The sequence below is a fragment of the Carassius gibelio genome, chromosome A5, assembly GCF_023724105.1.
Source record: "Carassius gibelio isolate Cgi1373 ecotype wild population from Czech Republic chromosome A5, carGib1.2-hapl.c, whole genome shotgun sequence".
NCBI classification, from domain to species: domain Eukaryota; kingdom Metazoa; phylum Chordata; class Actinopteri; order Cypriniformes; family Cyprinidae; genus Carassius; species Carassius gibelio.
The window spans coordinates 26,382,734-26,409,703 of NC_068375.1; the positions used below are offsets into that span (position 1 = coordinate 26,382,734).

General features: G+C 36.3%; 1 protein-coding gene across 1 annotated transcript in view; it reads right to left on the reverse strand.

Moving 5' to 3' along the window:
* LOC128007270 (multiple epidermal growth factor-like domains protein 9) overlaps positions 1-26,970 on the reverse strand; it is a 58,603-nt gene that overhangs the window by 6,794 nt on the left and 24,839 nt on the right. Inside the window, exons 3-4 of the mRNA XM_052592795.1 lie at positions 13,925-14,064; positions 4,258-4,407 (exon numbers count right to left, since the gene is read on the reverse strand). Coding sequence (XP_052448755.1) covers positions 4,258-4,407; positions 13,925-14,064 — 290 coding nt within the window. The remainder of the gene's footprint in view (positions 1-4,257; positions 4,408-13,924; positions 14,065-26,970) is intronic.

A 26,970-nucleotide genomic window follows, 5' to 3' on the forward strand; every position in this document is an offset into this window, starting at 1 on the left:
CGATTTTATAACCAGGCCTTAGCACAGGTAAAATAAAAGTAAATTGATGAACAGAGGAGGAGGAAAGAATAAAGGCACAGTTAAAGCACAATCCATGTTGAGCCATACAAGAAGCTAGCGAGCGAGCGAGTGAGAGAGAGAGAGAGAGAGACCTGCTGTGATTCAAATATATCTAGCAGAAAGGCAATTTTTATGTGACGTTTACCTAGTTGCTTTTTCAGCGTCACAAGCATACACACACACATACACACACACACAGACACAACGTTTGACGCACAAGCTCAAACAGGTACAGACATGCTCATGCACTACAGTCATTCCAAGAGTTTTCACACTCTCTGACCACCAAGAACAAAAACCCGCAAATGAAACAAATACCGGAGATGAAGAAAAAAAGTACATAATGTACCATAATATAATATACAATGTTTAAAGTACATTTAACAGACTTAAATGCACAATAAACATAATGCAGAGTAAGGGGTCAAATTACTCATCTGCTCTCTATTTTAGACATGTATATATCTAGGAAGATTTTTTCTCTTATATTTCCATGTTTTAATACTCTGCTCATTTGAACCGCTCACTGAATGTTTCACACTCTCACCCTTTGTCTATCACAAGGGTGGCCATAAAGAAAACAGCAGTGGCAAATAGCAGACTTGCTGAATCAAAGCTGAAGCTCTGGTGGAATAAAGCAGGCGACTTCATCAAATTTATAGCAACTGACACTGCATGGGAGATAACAAGCCAACCAGTGCTAGGTCATTTCCAATGCAAATTCAGCCAGCATATGCAAATCAAACATGCATTTCATGGCAAGCATTGGCAGGGAGAGCAGAGAGATTCTGTTCAAAAGGTACCATTTGTAAAGTAAAAAGAAATTACAAATTACTGAAGAAATAATGATGATGATGAATTCATAATGGCATATGTGAGTGCTTCATCTGCACTCAATTTTGCTCCACTTACAGGGTCTCACCAAAACATGTGTGTGTTTTTGATTTAACAATTCAAAACAGAAAAAAAAGTGTCAAAGCCATGTCACAGTAACAATAGGAGGTACTAATAATGACTTGTTCATTGTTCAGGACAATTTATTTCACTCAATTGAGAAAGCATTTGTTAATTCAGACAGAGCTTCATGGACAAACAAAGACTTACTGAAGCGAAGCAAATTCAGCCATTATCCATATTTTCTATGTTCAGGTGCTATACAATGAAAATGTGTCCTTAAATCATTTATTTATTTATTATTGAGTCATTACGTAGTAGCCATTTTAAAGAAAGATTAGGGCACTTGGGGTCATACTGTATTGTTAATAAAGTTATGGCCTAAATGTAAGAGGACAGCAAAGAAATAAGAGTAAAAAATGTCTGAAGCGTTAAAAGAATTTAGTCTAAAGATGGAGCTTACTTTACTAATAGAGCGAACATAAATATACACACACAAGATTAAATTAGTTTTCTATTTGATTATATTTTAAAATGCAATTTATTCCTGTGATGCAAAGTTGAATTTTCAGCAGCCAGTCTGTCTTCAGTATCACATGATCCTTCAGAAACCATTCTAATATTCTGATTTGATGTTCAACATTTCTTGTAATCACAGTTAAGTTAGTTGACCTACTCATTTTCATCAAAACAGTGATCGATTTAATCCAGGATTTCTTGAAAAAAAACAAAAAAAAAAACAGCATTTATTTGAAATAATTATACATTTCTTCTCTTTCTGAGGATGCTGTTAATTCTGCATCTATGCACGGTATTTTCTGTGGCAGACTACCTTACACACAAAAAACTGTACTTTTAATACTATATTTTATGCGGTACAATGGGAATGAAACAAACTAGTGTATTTACACACAACACTTAACATTGTTCGAGTTTGCTGTTAGATCTAAGCAAAGAGCTTCTGGCTGTGAGTGCTGAAGGATGCCTCCAGACTGTAGATGAACACAGACACAATGAGAGGAAGAGAGAAAAAGAGTCCCTGAGCACCAGTCGGACGGTGACTAAAACTGGACTACATAAGTCAAACAGGAGTTGTGTTATGAGCACTCTGCTGCTTCCACGCTCTCACTAATACTGAATATTGGGTGTTATATTTCATGACTGTGATATCACACCATCCAAGACCAAAAATATGTAGTGTTAATTACACTGAGGCTAAGGGCACATCTTTTGTGTTCAGAGCAATTAAAATGTCAGATATAAACTTGATAAAGAACCATTCTGGCTTTAATCCTAAAAGAGCAGTGTAAGGCTCGCCAAGCTACGGGTTAAAAGCTTTATCTTTTATTTGAGTTATGGTACTGGATCTAAGGGGTTATACAGTATCAGTTTCTTATTTTAAAACACAGCTTCAGTAGGACAGGAAGCGTGCAAACGGGTGCAACCTGCCACCCACCTAGAGCTACATCATTCTCTCAGATGCTGAGACTTGAACCAGCAACCTTTCAATCACAGCAGCAGAGCTAATGCCTCCCATGGTGCAGTGCAGGATGTAAAGTAATGATCTAAGCAATGTGCTCTGCTCTTGTGCTGAGTGACCTTTACTGCAGCACATGTGTGAATTAATCACTTCCATCCTCTTGTTGGTGCTTTGACATTATGATATATTTCCATTGTTTAGATCCCAGTAAAACACAGCTTCCCCAGTTAGCTCTATAGAGACGTCCTGTGAGCCTGCAGTGTAATCTAGAGGCCAGCTGACGGTACATTTAGCTATTCAGGGAGTTTCGTTAATAAAAGTGTGGCCTTGATGAGTAAATGTGAAATTCATTTAACAGTCATGTGCTCCCCTGTACCTCATCGGGCTGCATCAGGGATTTAGGGGCAGAATAAAATAAGGTCTGTCGTCTAATCAGCCGCTGTCCTGACTGTGCTGGTTATTAGCATACCATTAACATAATCACTAATCCTCAAAGGCTGAACCTGTAGTTCCCATTTCAGTGTGGGCCGCTTTCAAATACAGGCATGATGATCAACACTCTCTCTTTTACGCAGACTTTTCTCATTAAATGCCATGTCAGGAGTCCTTACTTTTCAACTGAGGAGTCAAGCCACATTAATAATTCATTAGCTAAATTTTAGAAGGCTATGCATAATCTCAAAATGCTGTCTTATCAGTTGTTCCGCCAAATCAGCAGTAGAAATGCCGGATCAAGGGGAGAGATAGAAAGAACTCCAGTCAGGCATGTTTACTTTCTCTTAAATCACATATAAAGAGCCTAATACAGCTTCAGTTATAAAGATGTGCCTCGAGTTATGCTGATGTGCCTCAGATGCCAGTATTTGCATAAATATAAATGGCAACCAACAGACAATTATAAAACATATATGCATTTTGAAGTGTATCACTTGATTAAGAAAGCTTCAAGACAAATATATGTGCTCTCCGATTGCAAGCGGCTCAAATGCAGATGCAATGCTAAACACACACTAAGAAATAAGATGAAAGTGTTTACACATAGGATTTATATAGTCACTTCTGATTTAGAAACAGTGGCTAATCGACATTAACAAACAATATAAATAATACATAAAAAAAGATATAATTCTTATAGTGAATGTTGTAATGTAATCTCCTGTTACACAAAAAACAGCAGCTACACTGTGTGGCTGCATTTGTGATGTACCCTACTGTAAAATCTGGAAACACTGAACACACACCTGCCCTTCTGCTGGTCTATGTGGTATTTATCCATTGTCAGGTCCTACCTTACATCAGCTTGCAAGGCTTCAAGAGCATTGCTGCTGTCAGTAAATCCAGAAATCCCTACACAAAACATTATCACGCAATTCCGCACAAACACATGGTGAATAAGCCATGAGACAGAGAGGCAGAGCACTGTGGGACCGATCAAAACACTTCTGAATAAGAAATAAGAAACACTCCCATCCGTTCTTGCCTTTACAGTATTTCATAAACATATCCTGTGGGTTTTGTTCAGAGTGGAGGCCCAGAGAGGAGAGAAAAAAAAAAGTTTCCAGTTTCACTTTCACTTAAAATAAACCTCTCTTCTCTTTAAAGTCTCAGTCCACCCACCCAGAAAATCAGACAGCAGGCGCTTGGCCAGAATGATGCAAGAGACATAATCCAAAACAGATGAGAGGGGGTACTCCGCATATCCCAGATGTGGAAATCTCCTCTGAATTTACTACAGCAGTGGCCAATAAGAGCTCAATAATAAAGTTAGCAGACTACGCTAACGTCAGCTACACTAGCCTGGCATGCATGTGGGAAGGACTCACCGAGCTTACAGCTGCCTGTGGAGGTGACACTGGAGCAGGGGCAGGGTACACAGGACTCTGTTACGGGAGAACTGGGACTTCGGTAGAAATTATACCTGCACTTCTCACAGCTGGGTCCTTCGGTGTTGCCTTGGCAGTTCGTGCAGTTGCCTGAAAGAACAAGGGGAGGGAGAGAGGGTTGAGTAAACAGACCCACAGCTGTGACTGACAGGACTTTGGTCCACTGAGACAAACGGAGTTCACTGGCGCAAAGGTAGACATAAAAAAATCCGAAGACAGAAAACCTATAGGTAGCGTGCAAAACTGCAACACATGAAAACAAGGAAGGAACTTCCTCACATCCTGCCAGAGCAAGTGCAACTCTACTAAAAAAAATGCTAACAGAGAGTTGCAAAACTAAATAAAACACATTAAAAACTTGATTGAGCTCTTTTTGTGTGCCAGTAACATTCAAGTGAACTCTTTACAGGTTAAATGTGATTTGAATAACTTATTTTATTGATTTGAAATGGTATTTGAAAGTAAAGTGAAAACAGAACCCTTGAACAAGTGATTGCATAATTCACAAAGGAAGTACGAGAAACCACGCACACACGCACTGAATGGCATTCCTCTGATTATTATGTAACAAGCCCAACCTGACATGTGCATCAATAGTGAGTTTTCTATTTGGGAAAAAGTGATCAGCTAATAGACATGTAAGTGATAAATGAGTCATGATTTCCTTTGAGCCTGAGAGAAGAAGTAAATACAGTGAACAACAGTAATGAATGAGTGGAAGGAAACAGCAGAAGGAAGGACTGAGTGAGGATTGAGGTGTTGTTTAGAGCTGGAACAGGATCTGACAGTGTTTTCACATGTGACAATGATCCTCTGATTCACATGATGAAGAACACCTGTGCTACTGATGTCCAAAAGAGATTTCTCTGTTGAACATCAGCCTTCTTGTTTTTGCTGTTCTTTTATCCTTTTAAAACTCCTGTACACAAAGTATGTATAAATGTCACTGTATTAGATAGCAAACTATCAAACCAAGGAATACAACAGAAAGGTTTGGAATGAAATGAGTGAATAATAACAGAATTTTAATTTTTGGATAAATTATCCCTTTGAAATGATTTAGTGGTGGACGAAACAGACTGGATAAATGCATGTACTAATTATTCAGCATCTTTTGGGTTGAGATAGGGACAGAGTTTGCCAATACAGCAGAGTTGAAGGAATGCATCTTTAGAGAGTTTAATAATATAAGTGTCTAATATAAAGCCAAGAGTGACACCTAAGCTGTTGACAGTGGCAGATGGAATAACTGATGTGCATGATTGTCTGTGTTTTCAGATTGTGGACACTATTTTTGTGCATGGCTGCCAGATGAGGAACATTAAATAAACACCAGGTGGAAAATGTATCTATTCATGGAGAAAACTTTAGACTCTTGACATCTGGTAACAATAAAACCTAGCCTTGTTAAAGATAATGTAAATGTCACAAAAAAATGTTTTTGAGGATAAATAATCAGCAGAGCAATATTGCAATGATTATGCTTAATCAAGAGAAGCAGAAATCGGCATCGTGATTAAAATATGATTGCAGCCCATACATTTTTCATACATTTGGCAGATGGTTTTATCCAAAGTGATGTACAATAGAGGAACATAAGCAATTCATCACATTCATACATTTTTAATTGTGGCATCAATGTCCAAATACATTTTGGGACCACTGCAGCCCTCAGTGAGCAATTACCTCATACAAAGAAAGATTAATGACACAAATGAACAAAGCAACAGTCACAATTGATGAACAATTACATCGCACAGGTATAAGCAGCATCACTAGTAATTATCTACGAGAAGACTACGAGTTTCTGTACAGCTGTCTTATGAGACGACCTTAAGTGGAACTAGAACCCGGGTCTCTGGTGTAGAAGGTGTGATGTGCTTCCTACTGAGCTAGCAGAAGAGTCATGAGTCCGGGGACTTGAGCCTTCCAAACAAAAATCTTTAATAGAGAAACCAGGGTTACAAGGAACAAATAAACTAGGATAGCCAAGCTTCCACAAAACAGAGAAATGATAATAGACACAAGGGTCAAAAAAGGTGGCATAAGGTACAGACTTAACTGAAAGTACATAGGCTCAAGACTGAACACAATAGCAGAGAACTAGCACCCTTATAAAGGGTAAAACACAGGTTAAGGGAATCCGGACTAATGAGGAGAGTACTAAGCAAGATTAAGTACAATATTGCCCTCTGCAGGGGTGGAGAGCACTAGGCTTGGGGGTAAACATGCAATCTGAAGGCCTGAAGGGAGCATAACCAAGAAGCTTTTAGAAAGGCGTCCCCTGCAGGCTGGGAGCGGAACAGCAGTGCATTGATGAGATCTTTACAAGCTGTCATCAACACAAACATTTACGCTTGTTTGATCCTCTCTGTATTATGAGAATGCAGCCTTTGTGTTTTTGTAATTCATAACATTACCTGAATTTATCTCAAAATACAAATATGGGATAAAATTACAATATCATGGATCAGTTGATGACTTCAAGCATCTGTCCATCAATTGACATAAGGCAAGAGTCTGAATATATTTAGGAATGAAACAGAAACATATATTTTTTAAAGCAAGACAAAAGCAAACACTAGAGAGAACCAACTCAGGGCCAAAAGCACACAGATCAAAGATGCTATGTATGCGTGTTTCAAAAGATGGGCGGCTGTCAGATCCACTTGAATGTGCGTACGTGTGTGTTTTTCCATTGGGTCTCCAGGGCCAGACAGTAAAGCAGGATGATGATCATTAGTGTTCAAACTCTATTCCCCCGTATAGAAGACAGATGAGTGTCCACAGATGAAGCCTTGTGCAAACACTCCCCCTGGTCGAGCTCTAACTCTACTCTCATTTCATAGCAGGAGACTGACAGAGGTCAGAGGGAAGCAAAATCAGTAATCAGAAAAACAATCAATGATGATGTATTTATGTGAACACGAGGCAGTAGACAAAACAAGTATCTAAATCTAGCCGAATCAGATGGACTGTCATGAATTAAATATATGCAATGTCTCCTACAGTGTATTGCAGCCTCCATATACCAACAACACTATATTAAAGTTTTAATTAAAATAAAATGTATTATAATAAAACCTATTTGTGAATGTGTGTCTGTTACTAAAAAACACACACATTTAGTCTGAGTCAGATGTTAATTAGTAAGTGCTCTGATTCAAAGTCTTTTGTTTTGTCTTTTTGTTTCTCATCACATTCAATTAAGCCTAAAAACTGTCAACTTAGCTAAAAATGTAATTTCTTTGGCAGTTGCAAGGCTGTGACTGAATAGAGAGACAAGATACACTGGTGAAAGAACTCCAAGCGCTGTTGATTCTGCAAGACTTTACAGTGTAGGGAAAGCTTATAGATCAGCAGCTGCTAGTGTACAATGTGAGTCCACAAATCACTATTCTGACAGTTGCCAGGAAATCACTGAACTGGGAGGAGAAATAATGAGCCAAATTAATGAGTGCGAGTGTCTGTGTATGTATGAGCATAATTACGAAGACAGGAGTGAGAAGATCAAACACATGCATAGCCAGTAAATTAGTAAAAGTCCAAAGAGAGGCTCATTGTCTGGTTGAAAATTGCTAGGCAGTCGCCCAGTGTCAGTAAATGAAAAAGGTTTATAAAAAAATAAAATAAAAAAAAAACCCACATGCCTAGACGGAACACTTTTAACTGGTAAGATTAAAGAAATTTGAAACATGGAGAAAAAGCAATGCACATGTAAAATTAGTTGGCCAACGGAACCTGGCAACAAATGCAGCATCTTGTTCCCTATTTAGATAACCTTGGTTACACGTGTAACCCGAGACATTCTCTTTTGTTTCAACACTGTGTAGCTATGATGCAATGGGAACGATTTACCACACCCACCAAGCTAAGCGCTACCATATCTGGCCCGATGCATTTAAATGCATGCTATATGTGGACCGCTATAGCCAATGAAACAAGTTCTCCCATTTGTTGGTATGTTTTGGTGCTGGCCTCAGAGGGCTCACCACATCAAAACATAGGATTTCTCATTGGGTAAGGGAATTCGAGCTGTGGGATTTACAACATGCAAATTCATCCTCTCCTCCTGAGACACGTTAAAGTAGGTCTCCGGTAAACTGGGAGAAGAGCAGAGTAAACTTTATAGTTGCCTTCACAATCTGTATATGATATCAATAAAAATATAGTCAAATTATATTTGTAAAGATCATTATTGCTGTTTCCGTAGACATCAGTGTGTATTTTACAAACTGTAAATGTATGGTTTTGCTAGTACTTATGTGTATTTAAATGTCTGAAACCTAAAATAAGCATTATATGGTTGAGAACACTGAATATTTTTGATAATATGACAAGCTCTCAGCACGTCCGATCTGTCTCTGCATCAGCCAAAGCAAACAGTTGATGACTTGACGCACTGAAAGTACTAATCACACCGCTGTGATCGTACGCTTCAGGGTACACCAGCCAAGACTGATCACACTGGTGTGATCGTACACGTTAAATAGTTCATTGTAACCTAAGAGTAACATAAAAGGGTTCCCATAGTTTAGAGCATAAACTGAAGTAGATTTTTATCCCCAAGAAAATTTTCATTATAATTTCTAGGAAATTAGCACCAGGTGCCAGATTAACATCAAGAACTTGGAGGTATCTGCAAGTGTTCTTTTTCAAATATCTAGTTTAAGTTTGTATACTGTGCTTTAGAGTATAGCCCAATTAATTTATGAAATATGCTTAAGAAACTGTCCTTCCTGTTATGATAACTTGAAATAGGACTAAGCAGTGACCTTTAAAGCACTTACACAGACCAAAGAGAAAAAGTTATCTATAGACAGGATTTAAACAAATCAATAGTAATGTTGGGCAAAATACTCTGAAAGGCTTCACAGCCCTGGAGCGACCAGAGAGCAGAACGCACACAACCACCCTTCAAGTCTGACTGGGATTATCTGAAGACCTCAGAGGTGTAATGCTGGATTACTGCAGTGGAGTAAATGAATATCAACCATGAGAAAATGAATTGCATGACTGACTATGTCCAGAAAAGATTTTAGAGTTCACAGACAACAATAAATCATTACATTTTCAGAAGGACAGACTCTGTACTATGACACGTCCTGAAAACGGAACAGGATTTCTTTGTAATATTGTTTGAAAGCAAGGGGAAAATGTGTTTTGGAAACTGGGTAGAAAAAGTTTTCATTTGAAAGGGTCATCACTGTAAACTGTACTGAAGAATTCCACTGATCAGGCAGCTATTTATTGAACTAAACATGGCTTTGTTTGAAAACTTCATAAGAAATGTTCGACCCAAACTGACTGAATTTAGTAACCACGGAAAGGTAAAAAAAAAAAAAAAAAAAGGTCCTCAAAGCCCAAGCTCGACAGTTCCAACTTTCATCTGCTGCAACTTAAATCTACAAAATCTTTCAACAGATAATAAACAGCATTTGTAACAATTTTAAAAGTCTTGTAGTTAATCCCCAGACTTTTCCAGAAGACCAGAGAAATTAAAAAATAATGAATAAAATCATACTTATTTATCTTTCTGTAAAAAGCGCCATAATAACTCAAACTAGCAGTGAAGGTTTTGATGTTTTTTGCATCATAGTGAACAGAAATGTAATTTCTGAAAAGGAAATCTCTGCTGTGAATTATTTCAGGTCTAAAATATACATTAAGATGAAATGTTTAAGCCAAGAATGTTGTGCAGAAAATACCAAAGAGCCACACAAGATACACATCTAGGTTCTCTACAACAGCTCAAATTGTGCTGAACTAATGTAACGATATCTGTTGGTCTCACTGCATGGACTGACGAGATTCACCAGCTCGGAGGCACTGCTTGGGACAGTTTGACTCCTGCTGTGGTATCTGATGTAATGTACATTATTGGCTTTTTGAAAGCAGAGTGCATGCTGACAGGAACATTAAGCACCACTGGAGTGGCACAAATGGATGACGGGGAAAAAAGCCCAGACAGCTATAGGGACAATGCATAAAATAACAAAAAAAGAGAAAAATACAAATATTTGAGATGTCAGGCTTCTGTTCCAATATATCATTATAAAAATATGTTCCCAATTAACAAGAATTGTGGGGGAAAAGCCTATTCTGCAGATGGCACTAGATACTGAAAATTATAACTGCTTGGTAAGGCGAACACTGAACAGCAGAAATATCTGATAGAAAATCAACTGAAGGAAAGAGAGAAAACAATTAGCAACAAATCACTTGATGGATTCATATTCAGCAAGGTTCAAACCTTAAAGTGATACTTCACCCTAAAATGAAAATTTGATGTTTATCTGCTTACCCCCAGGGCATCCAATTAGTTTCTTCAGTAGAACACAAAAAACGATTTTGAACACAAACCGTTGCAGTTTGTCAGTCTTATAGTGGAGATTAATGGGAATCATGACTAAAGCATATAATAAAACAAACAAAAAAAAAACATACTCCGACAAAACCAAATTCAACCCTGCAGCTCGTGACAATACATTGATATGTAAAGAAACAAAAAAATCGGTCTGTGCAAGAAATTGAACAGTACTTATATAGTTTTTAACCTTTGATGCACTGCAATGTGCAAACTGTTCAAACTTTCCTAAGCGCGTTCTCAAGCAGGAGCTTGAGGCATCTTCTTTTTCTTGCTTTATTGCAGATCACAGACTTATAAGTGCATTAATGCCATCTATCTCTCAAATGTACCATTGACACTCTATCTACAATCTCAATAAGGAGTGTCAATGGTCCACTGTAACAAGAGCCACATGTATTACTTTTCTGATGCAGTAAACATGCTTGGTGGCTCACCTGGTACAGAACTGCTGCACTCAGCTACGAGTCCCACGAAACATGAGTCAAAATAAAAGAGCTCAAAGCCTTGTAAGCAAGCTAAAATGGCGTGGTTGCTTGAGCAAACACATTTTTATCTCACTTTTGTGTTTGTAACACTAACACGATTGGTGAGGTTTAAAGTAGGGTTTAAGTGTAGTGTAGGTGGCAGACATTTAATTTCCAAACGTCCGTGACCAATAAAGAAGCAATATAAGAAAATATTGGACCACTCGTTGAACATTTCACTTTGAAAGAACATGCAAGAAGGCATGTAATATTTTGTAGAAAATATGCCACGAGAAAATATTTCTAATGATCCAAGGTTGAAAAATATGCATTTAGATTTTAGATACGAGGTACCCTTTTGCAAGTTTGAAAATACCTGTCTGTTTGAAAAATGGACAGCCTGTGTGGTGAGAGAGATACAGTATTGGTTAAAGCCCTGCAGTGCTACTGTGCATACAGCAGCAGAAAGTGCTTATGTGCGGTTGTTGAGTTACAGTGATGACAATGCTCCTGCGCATCAGCATCAACACCACCAGTCTTTGGTTACTGCAGTGAACTGACACAACAAAAGCCTATTTAAGTTACACTGTTGCAATGCCATCCTTTCTCTAATGCTGTGGTTCTTAATCCCTATTATAATGGAATAGGAGGCTTGTTAAATTGTTGCACTGCTCTTTTTCTCAAACTTTATATATAGAAAATTATTTGTGCAAATATTTGTACATTCATTTTTGTATATTATTTTGAACTATTAAAGCTTTTGGAGACCTTAAAGATTATTATTTATTTTTTTGACAACAGATTTATAAAACATTTTTGTTAAATTTCGAACCGTGTCTGACATGCTAAGGGTGCCCAGCACACAGCCGCTTGATGGCGCCGCTAGCAATTGCTATCAGAAACAATCCATCCATTAAATACAAATGTTTTTGAAATTACATCATTTTGCAGTTTTATTAATTGTTTAAGGACATATTGCGATTCATATGTGTCATACTTCCCAGGTTGGAAAACATAAATCTGCATAAATACAGCAAAATCTCAGTACTCAGATATGATCATTGTATGTTTTTACACAATCTACAGATCTGCAATCTACACAGAAAATGACCTTAACACTAGAACCGCCACGGGGTAAATTTTACCCATGGATGTTTTTAAAACGTAAAAAAATATTTTTTATAAAACATTCAAGTATCCCAGTCACTGACTTTTACTAAAATTGTGTGATTTACGATCCCCTGTTGTTTAAAACTGTTTAGATAAAACCAGATGGAAAAATGAGGTATTTACACCTATAAGCGCCAGCACAGGTCAAATTTACCCACTGTAAAGGCCTTTATGTACGCATTTTCGTGCTGCTTGTGTTTTAAACCGTACATTGCTTGGCAACGCCTTTCACTCACTGAATTAGCAGTTATCAGTTTCGTAAATAAAGACAAAATAAGTAAAAGAAGGTGATTTATGAATGCTGAAGAAGAAGCACTAAATGCGATGAGCGACGGAGAGTCTGCCCTTACGAAAGGAAAATATATTTACCAATATATTTCTTAAAATATATTGTGATATATTGTAATATATTATTTTCCCTTTTTATTTTCTAATATTTTATATATTTGAATACATTTAATAATATATTGATGATACATATATTATATAATATATTGCGAAATATACAAATGATTGCTGCTTTCAATATATTGGAAAAAATTAATATATATAAGAATATATGCCTAATATATTACATGATATTTTCCAATATACTGCAATATATTTTTGTTTCATAAGGGTGATGGTGGGGAGAAAGTAAAGCGTCCTGTCAGCTCAGCATCTGACGACGATCACTATTTCATATTGAGACATATCCTAATGTTACTCATAATTGTTTTGTTTCGCCATTTCTATCATTTATTGTTTGCTTCTATGTTGCTAGTTACTCTAATCTGCCAGTTTCCTATTGAAAGAAGAAAAATCTGATCTGATGTAATAAATAAAACCTTTCTCTCTCTCTTTTTTTTTAACCCAAAGTTTTTTTGTGTTCTTCTTGTATTATTTAAATTACAAATGATATAACTAAACAAAATAATAATTAATTAGGTGAAGCTGTGCGCTTGTCATGGCATCATCCTATGCAATGTGGTGAATTATTAAAACCTCGTAAGCTATTCTAGTAATTTAAATAACATTGGTTATCTTAATATATTGATTAATGATATTGAATTATAATAACCTATAACACCAGCCAAATATTTATTTACTTCCTTCTAATTCTCGTTGTAAGTGCAGGCTTGTTCAGCTTAATACTGACCGTTATGAAAAGTGAATAGTGTAGCCTGCATAAAAAAGCCTTGAACATAAAACAACAGGACAAAAATATAGTTAATGACTAGACATAATCATTTCATGACCCTAGACACTTCTTTGTGAAGACAGTAGCATAATACAGTGAAATAATAGGTTCTTTAGCCATATAAAAACAGCTGGTATGTGCGACGGTAAAATTTACCCCCTGGCACTTTTAGGTAAACAGTGACGATTAAAGCAGCTGATAACGCTGATCTATACAACTACAGATTCAATCCCAGCAAGGGGCTAACCGTGAACTATCATTATTAATTTCACATTTAATCTCAATTAGCTCCAATGGTTTGGGGGTTTGTCACTGTAATAAACGTACTTTGGTAAAAGCATCAGTTAAATGACTAATTAGATAGATTGCATTAAGTTTCTAGAGATTGAGGTTCTTTATGTTGTGTGCATGTGGGTGGCTCACCTGACTGTGGGTGGCAGTAGCTGCTATGATTATTGCATTGGCAAGGTTGGCACCCTGTGCTGCTGAAGTTCGAGAAGCCTGGGCGGCAGTCATCACACTTGTCCCCGTGCACTCCAATCTTGCAGATGCACATGCCTGAACTGCCAGAAAAATACAGAGTAACAGTAATGGAGTTAGAAAGCACACTGGTTAATACAGAAGCATACATTATCCTTCAAAAGCCAGACACAGAGAGGTTAAAACCTCTGTCCACATCAAACACCAGGTTTCCTCTGAACTGCCAGAATAGCTGATCCTTCCTATCCATCACAAGTTAATAGACCCGCTCTATGAAAGCTGAAGCAACATCTGTTAGAAATAATGCCGTTAAACTAAAGGCATAAAAACAATTTATCTTTGATAGAAATCCAAATTGATCAATTGATCAAATTCAGGCATAAAAAATATGAAATGACTAAGGTTTGTGGACAACAAATACCTAAACGTATTAGATTGCATTGGATTTAAAGGGGACCTATTATGCAAAATTCACTTTCACATGTTGCTTGGACATAAATGTGTGTTGGCAGTGTGTGTACATAACCACCCTTAAAACTTCACACACACACACTCTGGGGACATCAAAGACTTATGTTACATCTTGTGAAAAGGGGTTATAATAGGTCCCCTCTAACAGCAGGTAGGATACCCCAGAACTTTTCCTGCCCTGGTTTACATGAGAAATGATTATACACAGGTAGATTAGTCATTAGTGCCTGTGCGTGTAATAAAATCTCTTTGTACTGCTTAGAAGAGAAACAGAGCAAGGTAAATGCTCTACATGAGAAATTAAAGTGTAACAATATCAAACAACAATAAACAATATCAGAGCATTTAAAATGAAAAGGAACAGAAATTCCCAGAGATTAAAAAAACTTCTGATTACACACTTCAGTCTTTGAATGAGAAAAGCAGAAGTATGATTTCTTCTGAGAGGCTTGTGAAATCTATGAAAAATATCTGCAATTATTTATTTCAAGCACATGCACACACATGTTAACCCACAACACGTCACTTGCTTACTGTGGCACCGACCCCCACCGTCGTTTTGATTTTTTTATAGTAATAAAAATCATTTAGTACAGTAAAAGAACAGACACTAGAATTAAACACTGAAAACGGCTGCTCAATGAAGCATGCCCAACGACAGCCGCATCACAGATCAGATTTCATTTATCCAGTGAGGAGAGTGAGTCCAGCTGACAGACAAGCGTGAGGTGAGACAGACAAACAAAGGCTGATGATTTAGTTTCGTAACGAAATGCAAAGCGTCTGTTTGGCAATATTTTGGATTTTGAAAAACTTGTTGACTTTTGCCATTTATCTAAGGTGATTTTGGAAGTTTCTTTAAACATTAGTTTCTTATTTAATTGGTTCCAAATGGCTGATTTTTACTTTATTTAAACTTTGTGTCATTTATTTACTTTATTTGACATAAAGGTTTATGCTGTCCCTCCAAGCTTTCTTATTCTTTTTGCTAATAAACGTTCTACTTTTCTTATTTATTTGGTTATATAGGTTATTATACATGTTTAATTAGTCTATTTCCAGTTTTGTATACCTATTTAAACTTCATTTAAGCTATCTGTTATTTTATATTATACAAAGCCTGCCCTATAGAATAGGGCATTTTTATTTATTTATTTTTGTTAATAAAAGTACAATGTTTTATATACAGGCTAAATTGAGTTTGATGTTTTATTTTGTTGTTGCATTCAAGCAATTGACACAGAACTGCTGCTAATTCGAAAGTGGAAGTAAAATGCCTATGGCACTTTTAAACTATTTAAAAGTGAAAGAAAGTGTGGGAAAGAGGGAAGATTCAAACAAACTAAAAACAAACAATTGCTTTATAAGTGTCGCTATTTGAAAGTGAAAGTAAAATGCAAGCTATTTAAGATCGAAGAAAAGCCAGGAAAAGAGGAAATTACCAGTGTTGTCACACGTCGATTAACTGGTGGGAAATTTTCCATTTTCTTCTCAACCCTAACACACACATACATTCTTCACAACCCTAACACACACATACACAAAAACACACACTCTCAGAGTGAATTTACTCTTCACATGTACAATCAGAAGCTCTCTGCCTTTGCCTATACTCAAAAGCAGGGGTCTCCAACACGTTGCTAGCAAGCTACCAGTAGTTATGTATTTTAATTAATTAAACCCGTATTTGATTATCGCGATAAAAAAAAAAAACTCACAGTAAATACAGTTCAGCTTTAATCAAAGTTATTAAGAGTCTCACGCAAGCGCAAGACACAATAGGGTAGTTTTGTTTGTGTGAAAAAATTAAGGCAGACTGCTGAGGGAAATTACATGAAAGAATATATGATTTCATTATTTGTGTGAATGCATAATAGGAAACTGAATGTCTTCAGAAAAGTTTTGTTTTCATTTGCTTTCCATTTTCCCGTGGCAGATTTGTTTACAGAGGTTACCGTGGAAACAGCTCTGTTCTGCAGTTCATAAGCGCCCTCTGCTGGCAAACTGTGGATTTACAAATGTATTCAGTCTGGCACATTTATGTTCAGACCAATGCAAAATCAGACCAGATGTCGATCTTAAAAGGTTGATGGAAAATAGCCTACCTCGTTATCACAAGTGATGAGATTTTTAGAATGCACATTAGCTTATGTAGAACTGTTTATGGACCAGATCATTTCAGAAAAGTAATTTCAAATAAAAGTGACATGACATACAGCCAAGTATGGTTACCCATTGTAACAGAGACAGTGGTGTGCCAACTGCTACAAGGTGTTCAAGCAGTGGCGGCACCCCTGCTCTGAATGTACCGGCCCATGGAAACCTGAAAAAATGAAGTGACGTGCTGATGAAGTCAAAAAGTTGGTGTTTATTCCAAAATGTGAAAAACAAAGATTTTCCAAAAGAATGCATATGATATTTACAGTGTAACTCAAAAAGTATAAAAAATAAAAATACAAAAAAATAAAAAATAAACTGTACAATATTTAAATGTACAAACAAAACTTTTGGCTATGTCAATAATTTGACCCAAAAATCAAGCAAGCAACTTCTCCAACTTACGAGTTCCCCTTACCAGACTGAGAGAAAAACTTAAAAAGTATAAGCCCCTCCCACTAGGACTAAACCATGAAATAATTGATGGTAACAAATAAGTTCAAGAAAGACAAAACAATTAAACAGTGACTTAATTGTAACAAAGGCATAACTATTACAACCAAAAAATATGCAGAAATATACAACCATTTCAAACAACACAAACTAAATTCATTATTATGGTTTACCAAAGCATCAAACAAACACCAATCTCCCCCTCCGGCATGAGACCAATTAAGTGTGCCTTCTATTGGCGGGAAACAGGTATTTAAAAATGGTGGCAATGTGGTGCCCGGGTTTCTTCTGTTTTTTTTATGAGAAAATGTGAAAACAATAAACATTTAACATGCCAACCGGTCTTGTTTGTATTCTCAACAATACCCAAATTAACACAATAAAATTATTGACTCACAAAGTGTTAACCTAAACAAAAATGGTGAGAACAGGATCAACACTTAAACAATACACAATCAATTACACACACACACATACCTGGTGTTAACTGGTGTTATATTGCGCAAAACAAATATGTGTCGTTGTATGAAAAGTCTATGCATGCCTAGTGTGTTGTGTTCTAAGTCCAGTGCCACAGTCTCTAGTCACAGTGCCCCACTGTGACACCCATACTCAGAATTCATGCTCTGCTTTTAACTTATACAAAGTGCACACATACAGCAGTGAACACACACATACACCGTGAACACACACCTGGAGCAGTGGGCAGCCATTTATGCTGCTGCGCCCAGGGAGCAGTTGGGTGTCTGATGCCTTGCTCAAGGACACCTCAGTCGTGGTATTGCCGGCCAGAGACTCAAACCCACAAACCTAGGGTTAGGAGTCAAACTCTCTAACCACTAGGCCACAACTTCCCAAAAGTGTTTTGTGCTACTAATTGTATTTGTTGGCTTTTGTCATAAAACTTGGTTAAGTTATTTCAGTGTGTATCAGTACTTTTTCAGCACATTTTCCCAGCACATTTTAACAACACCGTGTATAACAGCTTGGATTGATACATTAAGAGATTTAAGTACTGTATAATGTTGGTAGCTCTCAGCCAGCTTTCATTTTTAAAAAGTAGCTCCCGAATGAAATGAGGTTGGAGACCCCTGCTCAAGAGTAAATAGACTACTTTCTATTCTAACTGATGCTGAACTCACAGTTCAGGAGAAAAATAACCCTGACATGCTGGATCAGTTGAACTCAACCTCTCAAATCATGTCAGTGTTCCTACTGCTTTCATTAGGATACATAATATTTAAATAATTCAAAGTAGGGGTGTGCGATATTGACAAAATATGATTTCTCAATATTTTATGGGATTTCATCAATATTGATAATAATGACTGTTTGGGAAGTGATCGTTTATTAAAATGTAAAATAGTAGTATTTTTCTCACGCAAATTTATTTTCACTTCAGATGACATTGATTTATCCCCCGGGGTTGTGTGGATTACCATTTTTTTATTGCGCGGAAAGTGATTTAAAACTTTTGGGGACAGCATGAGAGTTAGAAGTGATGAGTGAATTTTCATTTTTTTATTTATCTATTATACTTATTGGATGAAATCTGTTAGGAGGAAGAGGAAGAGCATCTCAAAGTCCTTTCAGTCCATGTCTTTGAGCTATAAGCTGACACCATGATCCTCCACAGCACAAGTCAATAACTTTGATGTTTGGCCACACAGAACTGAGCCATGACTGTATCCCATCCATTGTCTATAAAAAATAGAGACTCTTTTGAGCAGCACACTTCTGTCATGAGCTGGTTTATGTTCTGTGAATTTCAATGAATTTCAAAGTCTTTCCAAATATTACAATTTAATTGTGAGTAGCTACGAATTACAGCTGCAGTGTTTAATTTAAAAAAAAAACATTTTGTTTTAATGCAAGCTTAATTTGCAGAATAAACTAATATTTAATAAGTAAATGTTAAATGAGTTGAGCAATGTCTATTTTTTTGCTGGGCAGTTGGGTATAATGCATTACACAGTAACATACATACAAGTCTAATACATCTTTTGAATCTGTGAAGGGTCTTTTATTTGTGTACGCTCACGATATCAACAAAAGAAAATATATAAATAAGAAAATAGCAAAATGAATCAAAACTCTGAGAATACTTCACACACAGACATAAGAAACATATATATGGAAAGTCAGAAGTGTGTGCATTTAGTCTTATAAAGTAATCCATGTGAAACCAACATGACACAATCGCCTCAGTAAACTGATGCCTAGTTCTATTTATGACGAAATACAGTATACTGTACTGTAATGTAGGCTATTTTTTTAAATTTGATTTCAAAGTAACTTAAAAGTAAAGTAATTAGTAATCTGATTACTTTTTAAATGCAGTAATCAGTACTGCAATCAAAATTAAAATTTTCAAGTAGTAATCAGTAATTTGCAATCTATTACTTTTTTGAGTAACTTACCCAATGCTGTTGCTAGGTAAATGAGTTAGGGGCAGGACTATCTGCTCTGCTCGGCCAAAGAATGAAAGATGGAGAGGATATTTCAGAAACCTACTTGGAAACAATCATTACATGCACACTGCAGCTTTAAGCCTCAAAATGAACATAAACATAAAAAATGCAGAATCACCTAATCCAGATCTGGACTGGATGCAAATCTTTAGCTCTTAAAAAATTTGTGAGAATACACTAGCGCCTTAGCCCTGAGGGTGTAAGAATGTTGAGGTTTCCATGGCAATAACACCTCAGATCACCAGAAAGCACCCGCTGTGATTAAACTGAAAGTCTATTACAATATAATCACCAGGGCAAAAATCCATCACAAAAGACAAGCATTAAATAAGCTGTGGAAGCAAATTTACAACCTTTTGTAAATCATGCAGCTTTTGCACTTGTCAAGATTAATGAATGAATCGTTTTAGCAAACTGTGGAAATGCTGATGGCACAGCACAGCACAGTTCATACCCACTTATAAGGGCTAGAATATATTAACTTTTAAAAAGTAGCAGAGCAATTATTTGTGAATGCTGATATGCTCAATGTTATTGTGTATCATTATACTCATGTTGGGTATTTAGGGATGTGCTGTTTTAATGAAATCCATTTGTGCAAGATCAGTTAGTTTGTAGCTGATATTCATGCACACTACCCAGGAAAATCTGGTGGTCACTGCTTTAGTACTTAACTTCTGTAACTAGGAGGCATGACAACGAAGTTGAGCAACCAAGTGCAGGCTTTATTTACAAGAGTGGTCAAAACAGGCAGGGTCAATCAACAGCAAAACAGCATGAGACAAAAAAGTAATCCAAAAACAGGCGATGGTCAGAGTAGGTAGTAGTGATGGCTGCTTTTGAAACACTGCTTCATGAAGCTTCGAAACTTTTACGAATATTTTGTTTCGAATCAGTGGTTCGGAGCAAATATCAAACTGGGCAAATAATGTGATTTCAGCAAACAAGGCTTCGTTACATTAAAACTTTTCAAAATTGTAATGTTTCGCCGCTTGGGGGCGATCTCTGTAAACCCGTGAATCATTGGGAATTCCAGCATCTATAATTTTTTACATGATTTTAGATCAGTTTCATCAATTTTTAAACAAATGTATTGAGATATTTGTGTAATTAAAAGAATGAGAAGTAGGTAATAGTGTCTAGATAGAATAGTGTAGAATAGTATAGAAGCTGCCCATAAAACAAAGCCAGCAAATTAATATAATCTATTTTAAAAACCTGTATAAAAAATATCATACAGACACTTCATGTTTAATGGTATTTCATAATTTTAATTGCATTTAATGTAGTATACTTTCAATGAAACATTTGCAATGGGCTTTAAAGGGATACTCCACCCCAAAATTAAAATATTGTCATAAATCACTTATTAGCTTATAAACCCCCATGTTGTTCCAAACCCGTAAAAGCTTTGGGGATAAGTGATTAATGACAAAATGTTTATTTTGGGGTGGAGTATCCCTTTAGATTGCTTTCACACTTGGTTCGCTTGCCTGGTCCGAACCAGAGTTCGATTACTCCCCCCTCCCCCTGCCCCCACTGGACTGTGTTCATATTATTTTACATGGGTCCGAACTGCGGTTCACTGGCGTCATCAAGCCAGCAGTTGTTTACCCCATTACTTAGTAACGACGGCGCAGGAAAAGGCGGCAAATACATAACATTACTCTCTGCACTTTTATGTATTTACATTTTTAAACCGTTAGTTTTGTTCACAAAGCTTCGGTACATAACGGCACTAGCGTCTGTACTGCAAATGTTTAAAAGAATGCTGAAGGCGAACAAAAATTAGATATACAGCTCTCTGCTTGCAGGTCGTCAATCACGCTTGTCAGGAAAGTGAGTGAAACACACACAAACACACATTTTCATCAAATACCCCAGACCACCCTTTTTAAGTAGACACGGGTATGGATCGCGGACGCGCACCCGAGTTCGTAAGACAGTGTTTATATTATCCAAACTAACCGAACTCTTTGAGCAATGTGAGTGCGTTGAAATAGGCTTTAAATAGGGTGAGACTGATGAGGTAATAAGATACAGGTGAAGGCAATCAATGTCTGGCTACTTCCTACCAGATTATTTAAGGGCAGTGCGGTTTGAAGCCTAGGTGGTTTGGAACCTCTAATGTATAACCCAGTTTTATTGCGGTAGTGGGATATGTTGATCTCTTAATTATATGGTCAGACCCAAAAGGTCTTCAGAGCAGTCAAACAACCTTCTGAAAGCTCTTGGCCTCATATGGTTCAGTGGTGCTAAAGTAGACTGTCATGTTCAGTTGAACATGTATTAGTCTATTCTTGTCAGACATCCCATGTAAGAAAAGTTTTTTAGCCTTATTGCAAGGAAGAAATAAATACAATTCAGCAAGGATGCATTAAAGGATGCATCCAATTCATCAAATGTGACAGTGAAGACTTTTACACTGTAACAAAAAAATTATTTTGTTCTTTTGAACTTTCTATTTGTCAAAGTTTCCTGAAATAAATGGATCAGTTTCCACAAATACATTTAGCACCATAACTGTTTATAAATTAATATAAAAATGGGAAGGGGGCAAATTCACCACCAACATAATAATCCTAATAACAGCATCTACTGCAGAGTCTTTCTGTCTTTCTCTCACTCTGTTATTTCAGGGTTTACTCAAGCTGAGTGAAATAGGCACACTTCCCCTGGGTCATTACAGGCAGGCCATAAATGAGCTGGTGTAAAATTTGGGTATCTCCTGATCTAATTTCACTAGAATATAGCCAGAGAAATACTATAAAATAATCAGTCAGCTCTCTTTTAATATTTCACATAGGAACTAACTACTACTACTATTCTGATAAAAAAAAAAAAAATCTAACTGTAAAGCAGACTGTTCACTAAATGTTGCTGTTCATTGACTGTTATTAACTGTTGTATTGTTCCTAATTATTCACTGCATCACTGAATGCCATTGTCACTATCCCGGCACAATCTCTTCCAAAAATACTTTAAGTTCCCAGAAATAATAACCCAGAATAACAGACATAAAGTAAAACAGTGGATGACAGTATCAAGCTTAATTAGGTTGGTCTGATGTGCCCTCATTCACTGGGATATTTAGGGGCATGTTCCTGATAAAGGAACTATATGTTTGAGCCTCAACTAGAAATGATAACTAATAAACTAATAAACTACAGTATACACACAGTGTCACCAGAAACATAATACCGCACCAAAATAATTAATTCATATGGTTTCTCTCTAAAGAGATGTATTGGCAATGGATGCTCTTTTACTCCTCATTCAGAGAAAGCAGTTTTTATCTCTTTTAAATGTTTTAGCCATCTGATCTGAAGCAACTAACCCAAGCTTTGGCACCACAATCAAGAATCAAAGGTTGTTTATCCAATAGTAAGTAACATGCCACTTGGAGTGAGGGATTTCATGGTAGGCCCATCACGATAAAATCCCTGTGCACACAGTGAAAATGCTGATTGTGTGGAGGGCAGTGGGAGGCCTGACAGAACAAAGCCACACTGTGCTTGGAGCAGAGCTGGAGACTGTTAATAACCCCTTCAGCCTACAGGCCAGAGTGGGTGAGAATGAACGCAGAGAGCTGTCAAGGACAGAATCATTATAGAAAGGAAGTGATGAATTTGAATGGTCGGAATTTGGCTCAAACCAAATGACTATATTGGTCTAAATAAGTCTACTCCACCAAGCTACTGTTATAAGCATGAGCCACATTAGACTGGTTGTGGCGGCGGTTTTGCAACAATATAAAGTGATATTCTCAATGTTACTCAGAAAACAGTGTACAGGTTTAACTAATTCGAAATACTTCATCTTAATATTACACTGTCAGATAATGGATTGAGAACCGCTGTATATAGATCATGACATATGTGACCATAGACCACAAAACCTTAATTGTCCATTTTTTAAAATTAAGATTTATACAAAAAGTGAAAGCTGAATAAATAAGCTTTCCATAGATGTATGTTTGTTAGGATAGGACAATATTTGGCCGAGATACAACTATTTGAAAATCTGGAATCTGAAAAAATTAAATACCGAGAAAATTGCCTATAAAGTTGTCCAAATTAAGTACTTAGCAATGCATATTACTAATAAAAAATTAAGTTTAGATATTTTTACGGTAGGAAATGTACAAAATATCTTCATGGAACATGATTTTACTTTACTTGATTTTTTGCATAAAAGAAAAATCTATAATTTTGACCCATACAATGTTTTTTTGGCTATTGCTACATATCCTACCTTTGCAATCACTAACACTTTGTCTATTTAAATGGTGAAACATCTCAATTAAATGCAGTAAATTATGAAGTGCCACAAGGATCTGTCCTAGGCCCCCTGATATTTTCAGTATATATGTTGGCCAATGGTAATATTATAAGAAAATACGGGATTGGTTATGCTGATGATACTCTACTACATATTTCAACAAGACCTGATAAAAACTTCTAAATTATATAAGCTAACAGAGTGTGTTAAAAACATAGAAGATTGGATGACCAATAATTTTCTCCCATTAAATTTGGATAATACAAAGATATTAATTATTAGTAGGGATGTGCAACAGTGATCGAGTACTCGAGTACTTGACCGCGACAGCGATGATCGATCACGTAAACGATGATCGAAATTATTATTATTTTTTTTATTGTTATGGCAGCATGTTGGGCGGCAGCCTGATCTCTGATTGGTTAGCTTCCCACTTGATGCATCAAAAGACGTAAGAAGACAGATAATCATGGCCTCAAAGTCACGTAGTAATGGCTGGCTTCCCTTTGAGAAGAACGATGAAAATACAGTTCAGGCTAAGCTGTGCAGCACCAAGCTGTCACACAAATATACAACAAATACAATGCGCTATCATCTAAAATGTGTACATAAAATATCTGGCGATAACAGAGCGGCAACTCAGAAGAGCATTGAATCACCTGCCTTAAGACCTAAATGCAACGCAGGCAGAACCGAGAAGACGACAAAGCTATTCGCTGAAATGGTGGTGAAAGATTTGCTGCCCATTAGTTTCAGGGACAGAGAAGGTTTACTTGTCCAGTGGTGCCTGGCTGTTCCTGCAACATCTGTTCCAGCGGAGTGAAATTATTCCACTAAATGTGAACAGACTGCGCACTCGGCTCTCATCGGAGCACGTAGACCGACTTATCTTTTTGAGTAGACATTTGAATGTTTCACCGGCCGTGGTAAATATAATATCCATTTAAAAAAAAAAATTATAATATAATTATTTTAATTTTGAGTTTTAGCCATAGTTAAAATATCTAGGCTATTTGGTCTCTGTTTTATACCTTATAATAGTTGTTTGGTTAAACTTGGTTAACTTTTTTCTTTATCTTTTAAAAACTACGTTTCACCGCTGGATCACAGTTGAATAAAGTAGCAAAAAAAGAAAAAGTATCTTTGTGTGTTAATTTTTAAAATCACAGACAAATAATGAAATGGTCTTTATAAAATAAAAATCAATGGATATGTTTGTAGCCTAATTACATTAAACATTCGTAGAGATGACGAAAATCTAAATTATTTGTTTGTCATAGTTTTTATCTTAAATATATTTTAAATCTTATTCAATTATTTAGCAATAATCAGTGATTTCCATGCTGTTAAATAATATTTAATAATATTTTGGTTGATCAGAAAGTGCAAATTGTATACAAAATATTAATTAAATATTAGAATACATAAAAAAAAATAACAATAGTGACACTAATGTGAATTTATTGTACTTTCGTTTTTGTAAAGCGCAATCCGGTCAAGTTCACATCTGCATCTGCAAATTTTTTTCAGATAAAAGTTGCAAGAGCTAGTCTACGTTTGATTAATTAACATGAACAATTATGCTGACATATTTCATGCTCATATAAGCAATGCCCGATAATGATATTGCTCTTAAATGTTTTATTTTTCTATCATTATTGTTATTATTTTATTATTGATGCTATAATAATGCAGCAGAGCTTTTTTTCAGTCATATTTGTGGGCATAATTCAATTCATATGGCTTCGAAAACGCGCAGGTGGTTTATGGAAAATAAAACTTAACTTAAAAATAAAACTTAATTACAACTATAACACTTAATAACGTAGATGACAATATAGCACAAATCTGCAATACATTTATAATGAGAGTGTTCATGTGTTCGTTTTCATAGATTTTCATGTCAGATTTGTATTTTTATTTTTTCATTTTCATAACAATCTTCAGATTTTTCCATTATATACATTATGGCCATGCACTGCCCCCCCACATAAGCCCCACCCCCGATTAATCGATTAATCGTTTTTGAAACCTATCAATGATCGAAATGAGAAATTTCCCAAAATGCCCATCCCTACTTATTAGACCAAAAAAAACCACAGAATCTCTTAGATAAAAATTTTCAACTAAACGGATGTACTGTTAATCCCTCTACAGTCAAAAATATGGGTGTTATATTAGACAGCAACTTGTCCCATGTTACAAAAACTGCATTCTTTCATCTTAGAAACATTGTCAAGTTACGGAATATGCTACCTGTTTCTGAGGCAGAAAAGCTAGTTCATGCATTTATGACCTGTAGTCTGGACTATTGTAATGCACTGCTAGCTGGTTGTCCTGCATCATCAATAAACAAGCTACAGGTAGTCTGAAATGCAGCTGCTAGAGTCTTTAGCAGGTCAAGAAATATGATCATTCTACCCAAATTTTACATTCTTTGCACTAGCTAACTATTAAGTTCCGTATCAGTTACAAAATATTCCTACTTGTAAGGCCTAAAATGGTTTCGCTCCTGCGTACCTAACTAGCTTTCTATCACGCTACAATCCATCCTGCTCCCTAAAGTCACAAGGGTCACTCTTGGTAGTTCCTAGGATAGCAAAGTCCACTAAAGCTTTTCTGAAAATGTTTGGGGTTCAAACATACTATCTCTATTTTAATCTAGCTTAAACACACATCTCTTTAGACATGAATTCACATAATGTATCTCATAACCCTGTACTTCAGGTATTTTGCTTAGATGGAACATCAGCCAAGCTAATTTTTCGCTATTTCCTTCTCTGGTATACTGAGGTAACTAGGAATTACACAAGTTTCAGTCTGGATCCCGCCCCTTACAAACACCTGAGATGACTGAACACCTGAGAAGAGACGATGCCAACCCCTCAGAAGACCTCAAATGATGCCAACTCTCAGACAACATACAAAACGACCAAATTTTGCTATAAGTTTGATCGCAACATATAATCATCGCTGTTAATAGTGTTCACCGTCTGTTTGATTACATGACATTAACTAACTGCTTGATTTTTTATGTATTTCTGCCATATGGACATTAACTTGACATAGTCACTACTGATAAGCTATTACTAAATTTTATGTAGAAATTAAATTTTCTGTAAAGCTGCTTTGCAACGATTTGCATGGTGAAAAGCA